This window comes from Atractosteus spatula, chromosome 5 (assembly GCF_055471065.1).
Source record: "Atractosteus spatula isolate fAtrSpa1 chromosome 5, fAtrSpa1.hap1, whole genome shotgun sequence".
Classification (NCBI taxonomy): domain Eukaryota; kingdom Metazoa; phylum Chordata; class Actinopteri; order Semionotiformes; family Lepisosteidae; genus Atractosteus; species Atractosteus spatula.
In genome coordinates this window covers 13,834,813-13,847,233 of record NC_142710.1, presented here as the reverse complement: position 1 = coordinate 13,847,233, position 12,421 = coordinate 13,834,813, and the positions used below count along the sequence as shown (strand labels likewise).

At 44.3% G+C, this 12,421-nt stretch overlaps 1 protein-coding gene across 1 annotated transcript; it reads left to right on the top strand.

Moving 5' to 3' along the window:
* Positions 1-515: 515 nt before the first annotated feature.
* Positions 516-11,845, top strand: LOC148834228 (butyrophilin subfamily 1 member A1-like). Its single transcript, XM_088915758.1, has 7 exons — positions 516-591; positions 2,590-2,937; positions 5,019-5,285; positions 6,280-6,387; positions 8,040-8,057; positions 8,826-8,852; positions 11,322-11,845. Exons 1-7 carry the CDS (start codon positions 519-521, stop codon positions 11,843-11,845), a joined length of 1,365 nt encoding a protein of 454 aa, XP_088771884.1. The 5' UTR covers positions 516-518.
* Positions 11,846-12,421: the final 576 nt, after the last annotated feature.

Sequence of the window (12,421 nt, the reverse complement as noted above, 5' to 3'; positions counted from 1 at the left end):
ATACAGCAGTGTGTGAGTGATCAGTCAGTCAGGACTGAAGCTGCTGTGTGCTGGAGTGACAGTGAGATCAGACAGATACAGCAGTGTGTGAGTGATCAGTCAGTCAGGACTGAAGCTGCTGTGTGCTGGAGTGACAGTGAGGTCAGTCAGATACAGCAGTGTGTGAGTGATCCGTCAGGACTGAAGCTGCTGTGTGCTGGAGGGACAGTGAGATCAGTCAGATACAGCAGTGTGTGAGTGATCAGTCATTCAGGACTGAAGCTGCTGTGTGCTGGAGTGACAGTGAGATCAGTCAGATACAGCAGTGTGTGAGTGATCAGTCAGGTCAAGACTGAAAGGGATTGAAGCACATTACTGCAGCCCTACAGCTGGATCTTTCACTTTGAGTGTGTGTTTCGGTTAACTCTGGTTTCAAAGATCATAATGTCTTGGATTCAATGGTGAGATTTATCCAATTAGATTGTATTTGATATGATGTTATCAACCAAAACAAATCAGATTTTTTTCTTATTTCAGAAATGAAGTCTGGCCAATCAGAGTGTCTCTGTGTGACTCTTCTGCTTCTCCTCCAGTCCTCTGTGACAAAATCAGGTACAATGAGGAGAAATTCCTCAGTTTTATTAGTCCCTCAATCTGGTGACCTTTCCACACTGAGCAGGAACAGTAAGTCATGATGAGGGCATTAAACTTTGTTGCCTTACAGATATTGTGTCTGTATTTTGTATTCTGATCCAGCTTGCTTCATCTTCATCTCACTTGCATGTGAGTTTTGTCACTTAAAATATGAACAGAGCTTCTGTATAGACAATGAATATATAATAATATATAGATAATTTTAACCTGAATTGTGTATTGTACCTCAGCAAACTGCAGGAGTGTCAGAGTCCTGTACTCACACACTCTCCCAGGAGGGCTGGTGACAGACACTGACAAGTGTTACAGTGGAGAACTAGAAACACTATTTAATTTATAACTCAAAAATACTTTGTTTTTAATACCTATATTTATGACAATTTAAGTTGACCCATTTTTCTGAATGTTGAGACAGGGGGTGTGAAATGTATTCCATCAACAATGTCAGTAGGCAGCTCGGGTACAGTTACATGTCCAGCAGCTCAGTTGATATTTGGGGAGAAAAAGTATGAAATGTGTTTACCTGAAGTCAGTGCTGCGTCCTGCCCAGGAAGTTCCCTGCCTTGGGCCCAGCTCCTACTGGGATAAGCTCCAGTTTCCCCACGACCCTGCACTGGAGAAAGGGGCTAGACAAGGGACAGATGGACAGTAGATTGCTGTGGTGTGCATAGACATTAATCAGGAATTTTAACAGCTCTGGTCACATTCAAACCGTTTATTGTTTGTAGATAAAATTGTCATTCCCAGAGTGTTATCTGTGTGGAGTTTATATGTTCTGCTTGTCCCACAGTCCAAAGACACACTGGCTGCTTCATTGGCTTTTGGGAAAAAACTCTGTGCCCTGCTGTGAGAATGTCTTTATCACCTTTTGATGGATTGACTATTGATTGATAAATCCCATCCAGGATTTATCCCACTTGTGCCCGTTGCTTGCTGGGATAGGCTCTGGATCCACCGTGACCAAGTACTGGATCAAGTGGTTAGAAAATGGATGAAAGTAAACCTAAAGGCGTACTTTTCAAAACAGTGCCAATGATTTGATGCTCTGTATATTTTGTTGCCATATCCTCTTTCCCTTTCCTGTTCCAGTCAAAAATATTTTCCCCCATTGTTTTCTCTGTATTGAGCCATATGAATCTGGTCAGTCAATTCTCCGCTTTTACTGTATTTTAACTTTAGTGTCATGACTTTGTTTTAATATACTGTTGCAAAACGGGGCGTACAAAAATAATTATTCACATCTCCCAACTTGTAAGTGATTTCTCCAGAATATACCCGAGCGGTTGGTAGAACTGGCCCTGGCGTGAGTGTGTGGCTGTCTGCCCTGCATTAGACCTGCGTCCCACCCAAGGCGTATCCCTCCTTGTGCCTGTTGCTTGCTGGGATAGGCTCCAGCTCTCCCGCGACCCTGAATCGGATGAAGCTGTTGGCAAATGGATGGATGGAAATCCTTCCTCTAAATTTTTATTTTGTGAAATGATTAGTATATTGTATATCACAACTGAAATCAAAATAGATAAGATTAGAATAATTTGAATATGTACATTTACAATTAAACCTCTGAAATCGCCATTTGTTAATTTCCGTGTGTGTTTACTGTTTATTTTACTGAAAGCTAAATTGCAGAATTTCTCTTTGTATTCTGTTCCTGCTTTACATAACCTTAAAGGACAAGTTCTGCATAGATTGCATTTGCATTGGTTAAAGCTGCCCAATACAGATAGAAAATAATTCTAACAGTCTAATAGATGGACAGAAATTAAAGTAAGGATCTGTGACCTTTACCATCGCAGTGATGTCATGTGAGATAACAGTGGTCAGGGCTCCAGCACCATGATCAGTGACTCTACACCCCTGTGTGTGGTCTATTTCAGTGAGATCATTCCTCTAGAAGAGGGTACAGTTTTTCTGTGTGGAGGCTGAAGACTCATGACAGCTGTGTGCTCTTTCTTTCAGAGAGATTCCAGGTTCATGGTCCTGCTGCTCCTGTTGTTGTGTCCCCTGGTGAAGACGCTGTCCTGCCCTGTTACCTCTCACCCAGCATCAGCGCTGTGGACCTGGAGATCAGGTGGTTTAGAGAGGATTACAGTGCCCCTGTGTGTTTGTACCAATACCGCAAGTATAACTCTGACACACAGAACCCAGCCTACAGGGACAGAGCTGAGCTGTTCCTGCAGGAGCTCCCCAGAGGCAACGTGTCTCTAAAGCTCACAAACGTGAGTCTCTCAGACCGTGGACAGTATAAGTGTTTAGTGGAGTCTGTGGATCATTATGAAGACGCTCTTATTGACCTGGCTGTTAGAGGTGAGTGTTCTTTTGTTATTATAGTGTTTTGAATTACTGTATATAGTAGAGATTGTTTTCAGTCATTACAAAATGTGACAAAGTTAGAAGGATGTCTGATATGAGCCAACGACTTTTCATTTGGCAGCCAACAGGTCCACACTGATCAGTGATCTGTTGCCAGATTTAGAGAGCTTCCTCTGCTCCAGTTCAGTGAGCCTGTCTGTAAATCCAGTCTGCTGACCTGGTCAGAGTTTAAAGGGTTTGGAAACACTGCGAGCTCTATAGTGACTAACAGGAGAGTCTGCAGTGATTAGAGGAGAGGTGTGTCTCACTGATGCTCATCAGTGTGTGCATCAGATGGTTTAGGAGGGTTGCTTGAACCTCCACTCATGTACGTATTTTTAGGAGAAGAGCACATGTGACCAAACCTTAGTACCTGTTGTGAGCAGCTTCAAACACAAGCAAGACCCATTCCACATGTCTTAGGCATTACTGAAACACCAAGGGAAAGTATAAAACAGTTCTGGTGATCTAGTGGTAATCGCCACGCCAACCCTTAAGTGATTGTGTCCCTGAAAACACGGCCCGGTTAATGTGTTAATTAACACAATGCTTAACAACCCGAATTCAAGACAGGACTGCTTCATTTTATTAATACAGATGAGTTTATCAAGACCAAAAATAATACAAGCAATAAGGCTTATGGGAAGAGTTGAAGTATCGTTTGGAAAGTAGCAGGGCAGTTGGCATCACCTGATCCATGAGGAAGCTGCGTGAACCAGCTTGAAGCTGATCTGTGTTGCTGTGGAGCACGTTGATGGGCTGCTGGCTGGAGAGGCTGGACTTTGCTGCCCTGGTCCACTTGAGCTCATTGATACTTCTTCTCCCTAGAGTCCTGACTTTCTTCCTTCCTTACCAGTACAGAAGTCAGGAACAGGGACGTCGGGTCTTCCTGGATCTTACTTCAAATCCTACTGGGCCTAACGTCTGGATTCTGGTTCTTAGCTTGCCCTATCTATTGGCCTCGGATGATGGCATTCCAAAGTCTCGTCTGCCAGGGTGCTGGTTGGCCAGTTTAAATTGGAGATTTGTGAGACAAAGGATAAAATGTCTTATATTTGTGAAAACTCATATTTTTTTTCTGTGTAATACACACAGATTTGATATTCAGCTTTCTGAACCGGACATGTTTTTCCCACTCATTTGATACCGAACAAACGCTGCTCGCATCCAACTGGATTAATTTTGGTGCCTTATTATTACTACTACTGCTACTATTAATGTGCAGCCCCACCTGGATGATGCTCCAGTCTGCTCACACACCAGCTCTCAGTGGGGAGGAGAGCAGAGTGATGAAGCCAGTTCAGAGAGGGGGATTACTAGCAGGCCGTAATTGGTAAAGGCCAGGGAGACATTAGGGCAGGACAGTGGAATTACACCCCTGCTCTTATCAAGAAATGCCCTGGGATTTTTAATAAGGAGAGTCAGGACCTCAGTTTTATGTCTCATTTGAAGGTCTGCACCTTTTTGCAGTATAGTGTCCCCATCACTATACTTGGCCAGGCTCACTCCTGCTGAGCTTCAGTGGGTTGCCAGGTGTGAGATGGTGATATGGCTACTGTTATTATTTCGTATTTTATTGGACTGTTTTGATCTTACCTTTTTGTAAGGAATGAAAGATGCTATTTTATTGGGTCAAAATTCTGCTTAAAATTCAGCTTCCTTTCTTCGATTTCTTGCCAAGTAATAACCCCAAATTTATGAGGGGAATCTCTTTTCTTGATGTGAGAATCGCCAGGCCTACTTTGTTCTTGGCCAAATGGTTCTATGGATGTGTCTGTGCATCTCTTACCTCCCCTTAAGAGAACGATTTACAGTTCTTCTGGCACTTGTGGAGCCACAGGGAATAACGGATGCCTCATAATTCAGAGATGCTCCAAGTGGGGGTTGCATGCAAGCTTACTTGCTCGCAAGAAATGAGCACACATACCCTAATATCAGATAACAGTATGACATGTGACAAGACTTCAGACACAGTCACTTCACAGGAACAATTCTGAGGTTCTGGCAATGTGAAAGCTTGTTTTCTTTATTGGCAGCTGTTTCAGTGTCTCTCCACTCCCCTGGAGGAGGTCAGACCCAGCTGCGCTGCAGAGCAGAGGGCTGGTTCCCTGCACCTGCAGTGATCTGGACAGACAGGGATGGACAACAGGTGCCATCACTCTCTCTGAAGGAGGAGAGCGACGATCAGGGGCTCCTCAGTGTCATCAGCTACGTCCCAGTACAGCAGGAATCCAACATCTTCTCCTGTCTGGTCAGAAGTGCTCTGCCTGAACCAGACTGGGGATCTCAGCTCTACATACCCAGTAAGTTCTGAATATTCACGTGACATTTTCAGTGTTGTCTGCCTGGACTGTTGGACAGTCCTGTCCTGATCACCACACGAGGACCCCATCAATACTGGTGAGGTGTTGTGACTCCTGGTCTCCCTGGTCTCTTCTCTTATGTTGAGTTCTCTTGTTGCTCTTCACTGCCTGGTGTTGGAGATTCGTATTCACTCTGACTCACTGCGTGCCACCCAGCTGTGATTCCCCTGTGTCTTCTTCAGTCTTCCCCAGCTCACAGGCCTGTCAGGCAGCTCTGTCCACCACTAACAAGAGCCTCCCTTCTGCTCATTCCAAACTGGAGCCCTTTGTTCCAATATGTATTTTATACACCTCTTAATGAGCCCAGAGGAGTGGTTCATTCCTCACAGAGCCTGTCCTGACAGCTCCTGTCCTTCACATGGAGTCTCACTCCTTCTGATTGACAAAGACTCTCTCAGACCTGCTGTGCCTCATTCTGCAGCTTTTCTCAAATAACAGGGAGTCATCTCGACTCAAATCCACTTCATTAGCTTCAATAACTGACACATGACCTTCCTCAATATTCCGACCAGTAAGAGTTATTTCATGATATAAATTGTAAAGTTAAATTTCATATAAGTTGGCATCATGACAGTTCATACTAATGTGAAGAAGAGGTTTTAGAAACAGCTCCTCTCTGGGACACTCCAGCTGCTGTGGAAGCAGATGTGCAGTTTGTGCTTCACACTCTGAAAGCTCTAGTTACTCCTTGAGTGCTTATGTTATGTAATGTCTGTGTGCTAAGTTAGTTCCCAGAAAGACTACATTACAAACAAACCTGTAGTAACTGTAATTCATTCAATTCATTTTCATAATTCGATACCTGGACTTTTGACCAGTCTGTGGATACACTCCGTGGGAACTAGGCTACTAAATTCTGCAATTTCCCTCACGGGATCAATAAAGTATCTATCTACTAGGTGATGTGGGATCACATTCCTGTGCTGTTTTCCAGGAGACTTTTTCCCTGGACCCTCTGGATGGATGGTGGCTCTCTGTGTAACAGCAGCTGTGACTGTAGCAGCGTCAGCACTTCTGGTGATCCAGTGGAGAAGAATGGACAGTATGTGCCCATTATAGATGTGTGTCTGATTGTCTGCGTCTGGATGGGTTTTAAATACCATCATTTGATAGTTTTATACACAGTATAGAACATCCTTCACGTGAGAACAGGTGTCAGCATACAGACACTATGTGAACGAACGATTGTAGATCCCAGTTCTGATCTTCTCTTCTTCATCATCTCATCATCTTCTCAGTATCAGCTACAACTGGTGATATGTGGAGTGTATTTATCAGTGAGAGCCCGTATCGTCCTACAACAGCTGTCCTTGCAGCTACAGAATCGGCTCCTCCAGTGTAAAAGCACCTCTCTCTCTTCGGATGAGTCTCACTGTGAGTTTTTGTCAGTGAGTCAGTCGGAAGTCCCCCGGAAGGTGTTCCATCAACATCTATGGTTGAAGAGTGAATGAATATCTGATGTTTTCAGCTGTGCTGGGAACTCTGAGGATCCAGACACATCTGGGATCTTCGTGTTGGGCTCCATCCTTTTTCTGAGCTCTAGAGAAGAGTGCGTTATGGTTATGGTGACATGAGCAGAGGTTGTCACGGATGTCGGAAAGGACGAACCGTGGAATGGCAGGAGAGCGAAAAAACTCTATGCGTAGCGGCAAGACGGGGGTTAGCCCAGGTTCAGCTGTTCAGGAAATGCTGTATAGAAACCTATGCCCTCAGGTAGCGGACGTGGGGCGACCTGGTGCCAGGTGGGTTTCAGGACATCTGAACGTCAATGCTGAGCGAAGGCAGAATGAAAGAGCCAGTAATATATAGCCCCAGAGAGAGAGAAACACTGGAAGGACAGCCAAGAACCGGAAATGAGAGACAGGACAGAGAAGGAGTGCCCTCTGGCTGCAGAGGGCGTGACACAGGGTGTGTTCGATTACCCTTTAGAAATTGTCATATAATCTCACGTTGCTTTGGCCCAGTCAATTAGTAACAATGAACATCTGATGGAAATCACAGAAATCACTACCCCAGAGTGAGAGTGACAGTGTGAGCTGAGGAGAGGAGGCTCTTCCTCAGGACTGGGCAATTATCCTCAGGGCGCTGTGTTGTGCTGATCAGTGTTTCAGTGTTTGGAGAGCAGTTTCCACACACTCTACTGAGCACATCACATTGGACAGCAGTCTCAATACATGATCCAGTGAAACAGTGGGATTCAGCTTGGTAGAGCAGAGAGGAGATTTGCTTCACAAACAGATGGACTTCACCTCTGAATGCACAGTTTCACTCAGTATTCTGAGCTCTACATGGGAAAGTCGCCACCTTACCAAACAGTCAGAGCCAGATTTAGCTTTTTGGGGTTTCTTGGCAAGATCACAATTTGTGCATTACTGTTTAGAACAATTACATGCAGTTAAATGAACAAGAAAACTTTTATCAACCAGCTTTGAAGAACATAATTAATAGGTAAAGGTTTATACTATGCTGAAAAGAAAAGAGGCAACGTTTCGGCAGTGGAGCCTTCTTTAGGCGTGAAGAATGTGTGAAGGTGTCTTTTCATTTCGCCTGTATCAGTGGTACTGACTGCCGGTTTCTTACAGAGGAAACACACTGAGGGAATCCTAATTATGTTAGTGTGACTCTTTGAAATCCAGTGTAAGTAGAGGAGCTCATATCAGTGTTGCTGACTTCTCTGTCTGTGTTTCTCTACAGGGAAAGAGAAACAACTTGGTAAGTGAACATTTCTCCTTAGACAATGACATCGGGAACACTGATACCTATATCAGTGGAGGAATGTCACTGGCCATAGTGGCCAAGGGGTGTTCTTGTGCTCTTTCACATGAAGAGTAATCATCTCTTCTGTTGAAACTCAGAAGCCTGATGTAATAAAACCCATGATTCATCTCAGCAATAACTTATTTCCATGGCTTTGGAGCAGCAGTAACAATCTAGTCATTTCACAGATCTGTGGGTGAATGTTTAAGCAGTTGTGCAGTGTGACAGGGAGAGGGTATCGGGAAACCAGGTGGCCGTTAGGTTACCACAGAATATATCCTCAGGCTGTGCAACTAAACAGAAAAGTATTGCAATTGTACAATTGTAACAAAGTCATACAATTGAAAACCTGCACATGGTCCAGTTCTACAGCTAGAAAGTTGAATGATGTGTGGAGCCCAGTATGTCTGTGATTGATATCTATGTGTTCAGTTTGTGTCTGTGATTAACAGTGTCTGTATCTCTGTGTTCCAGTGTGTGTCTGTGATTAACAGTGTCTGTATCTCTGTGTTCCAGTGTGTGTCTGTGACTAACAGTGTCTGTATCTCTGTGTTCCAGTGTGTGTCTCTGACTAAGAGTGTCTGTATCTCTGTGTTCCAGTGTGTGTCTGTGACTAAGTGTCTGTATCTCTGTGTTCCAGTGTGTGTCTGTGACTAACAGTGTCTGTATCTCTGTGTTCAGTGTGTGTCTGTGACTAACAGTGTGTGTATCTCTGTGTTCCAGTGTATCAGTGGCTGTGCAGGGCTGCAGGTAGGTGCATCTCCTGTTGAGATAAAGATATACTGTTCCTACTCTGATGCTGTAACACAGAGGGACTGTAAACAGATATATCTGTACCACAGGTCAGTTTGTTTCTGAAAAATGTGTTGATGTACAGACAAACAGAAAAAAAAGACAGGAACAACTATACATACATATTTGCATTGAAGTTCAAGAGTTAAGTAAGGATATAGCTATAGGTATGAATGAGGACTTGAATCTGTTGGTTTTGGTGTTTGGGAGTTGGTACCTGTGTTCTGATGGGAGTAACTGGAAATGATGAAACAAGGGGTGTGAAGGATCATGGCAGATGGATTTGACTTTACATAAAACACATGAATGACAGATAGAGGAGAGGGCTGGAAGATCAGCGCCAGTGACCTTCTGATACATTTTCACAAGTCTGCCCAGTTTGTTCTTGTTTCTCAGATTCAGGTGACCAAACCAGCAGATCAGGGGAAAAGTTAGAACAGATTCAAGGAGGGACTGGTAGAACAAAACCAACAAAGAATCATCTACCTTAAAATACCTAAGCTTCCTTAAGAAAAAAAGACTCTGTTGACCTTTCCTGAGGACCAGGTCAGTATTGGCTTCGACGTTAAGCTTGGAGTCCAGAACTGTCCCCAGGTACTTGTATTGTTCTACGAGCTCCACTGAAGCTCCCCCCATGTAGGTTAGGGTGGGATTCTGGGTGTTTTTCCTGAAGTCTAATATCATGACTTCATGCGCCTGTGGCTGGAAGGTTGCCAGTTCAAATCTCGTGGCCGGCAGAGGAATCCTATTCCACTGGGCCCCTGAGCAAGGCCCTTAACCCAACTGCTCCAGGGCCATGTTAAAAATGGCTGACCCTGTGCTCTGACCCCAAGCTTCTCTCCCTGTCTGTGTCTGTGCGTCTCATGGAGAGCAAGCTGGGTTATGTGAGAAGACGAAGGTGTTGCAGTACAAGACTGAGAAGGTATGCTGTAGCATCTTCCACCCCCTACCTGCCCTGCAAGCAAATTGTAATGGATCTAGCTGATGCTTAACTTTGGCTTAGCCAGCAGCCATATCACCCTGCAGCTCACAGCTCACAGCCCACAGCCTTCAGCCCACTGAAGCTCACCAGGTGTGAGCCTGGTCAGTACCTGGAGGGGAGACTCCTGGGAAAGCTGAGGCTGCTGCTGGAAGAGGTGTTAGTGGGGCCAGCAGGGGGTGCTCACCCTGTGTTCTGTGTGGGTCCTAATGCCCCAGTACAGTGACGGGGACACTATACTGTAAAAAGGCGCCGTCCTTCGCATGAGATGTATAACCAAGGTCCTGACTCTCTGTGGTCATTAAAAATCCCAAGGTGTTTCTCGAAAAGAGTAGGGGTGCTACCCCAGTGTCCTGGACTTTACCAATCATGGCCTCCTAATAATTCCCATCTATGAATTGGCATCATTACTCTGTTCTCCTCCCCACTGAGAGCTGGTGTGGGGTGAGCGTTCTGGCGCACTATGGCTGCTGTCGCATCATCCAGGTGGGGCTGCACACTGGTGGTGTGGAGGGGATCCCCATTACCTGTAAAGCGCTTTGAGTGGAGTGTCCAGAAAAGTGCTATATAAGTGTAAGCAATTATTATTTGGCCTTGATCTCATTTTTCACGATCTGTTAAAAACTTTTCATAACCAGAGAGGTGAGGGCTACTGGTCTGTAATCATTGAGTGAACTGGGAGATTTGACTTTAGCTACTGAGACAACAATTGATCTTTCCACACTTTAGGAACCTTTTGTTCGGTTAGTGACATTTGAAAAAGAAAAGAAAAGATGCCACACAGCTGTACAGTGTTTATAAAGCATCTATAGAATAGAATGTAGTCCATATATACTGCACAGGCACAATGTGCTCATATCAACAGTTTACACTTGAGCGTATATAGAGAGTACTGTATACAACATGTACTTATACTGTATAATAATAATTGCTTACACTTATATAGCGCTTTTCTGGACACTCCACTCAAAGCGCTTTACAGGTAATGGGGATCCCCTCCACCAGCACCAGTGTGCAGCCCCACCTGGATGATGCGACGGCAGCCATAGTGCGCCAGAACGCTCCCCACACATCAGCTATCGGTGGGGAGGAGAGCAGAGTAATGAAGCGAATTCATAGATGGGGATTATTAGGAAGCCATGATTGGTAAGGGCCAATGGGAAATTTGGCCAGGATGCCGGGGTTGTACTGTACAGTACTGTATGTATATAGAATGTGAAAATAAACACCGTCGTCTATATAAATTTTAGATAAATTGCTAATGTTGTTTCTAAGTTGAAGTAAATCTGTGATTGTAAGGACGTATCTGTTTTTAATTTTCCAGAACCTTTTTAATTATCAGAATTTAATTTGAGTAGTTAATAATTTACTTTTTTTGTTTCTCGGGGGCAAACGTACTTCACAGGTTGCAAGAGAGTCTTCAGATGTTTCCTGTTTTATTCCTACAGCTGATGTGACTCTGGACCCGGATACAGCAAATCCTTCTCTCACCTTGTCTGAGAATGGAAAGAGAGTGAGACTGGGAAGGCAACAGAATTTCCAGGATAATCCACAGAGATTTGACTCCCAGCCCTGCGTCCTGGGCAAAGAGAGCTTCACCTCCAGGAGACACTACTGGGAGGTGGAGGTGAATCGATACTGGCGAATAGGAGTGACCAGAGAGTCTGCACAGTGGAAAGGGGGGTTCAAGTTCTCACCCAAGGAGGGTTACTGGTGTCTTTTCTCTGGTTTTTCTGGTTTCTCTGCTCTCACCGACCCTGTGACCCGTCTCCCCCTCAGGCTGCGGCCCAAGAGGCTGGGGGTGTGTGTGGATATCAGGGAGAGGAAGGTCTCCTTTTACAATGTGGAGTCCAGGACTCACATCTTCACTTTCACTGACATGGTCTTCAATCAGGGGGAGAAGATCTATCCTGTCTTCTCTAGCCGGGATTCAGAGAAAGACCTTGAGTTGCTGCCTCCTGTCAGAGATTAAATGCATCACGGACTGAATGGGAAACTATTACGCTATTTTTATATTTTGGGGTTAGAATCAGTATTGATGGGTGCATTTCAAACCACAATAAAAGTAAAATGTTCACTGCAGCTGGATAAAGTCATTTGTGAAATCTCCAATTTAATCAGAAAAAAAGCCTAAATTTCCAGGTGTGCGCAGCACCATGTTCTGACATTCAGAACAAGGCATCAAAACATACGGTACTGTGTTGCAGCCTTATTACATTGTAAATAAGGAGGCTTGTAAAAACATCTCTTAAATGTAATAAAAATATTACTCTTGATTTCAATATGGTTTTGCCGACAGATGCTATTTACTGGTTAATGTTGCATGTAGATTGTGTTGGAAATGCCTCCTGCACAGTCTGTACTTATTCGCTCGTACATTACATTAGTCTTTGCAATTGCTAGTGAGCAGAAAGGGCTGCTTCGTGTCGCAATTAATGGGAACCCAAATGCGAGTTTGCAACAACATGGCAACTTACAGTACTTACAAAGTTCATACTTTAGTTCTTAAGTCAGAATTTGTGATTTTTTTTTCTTTTAATGTCAATTA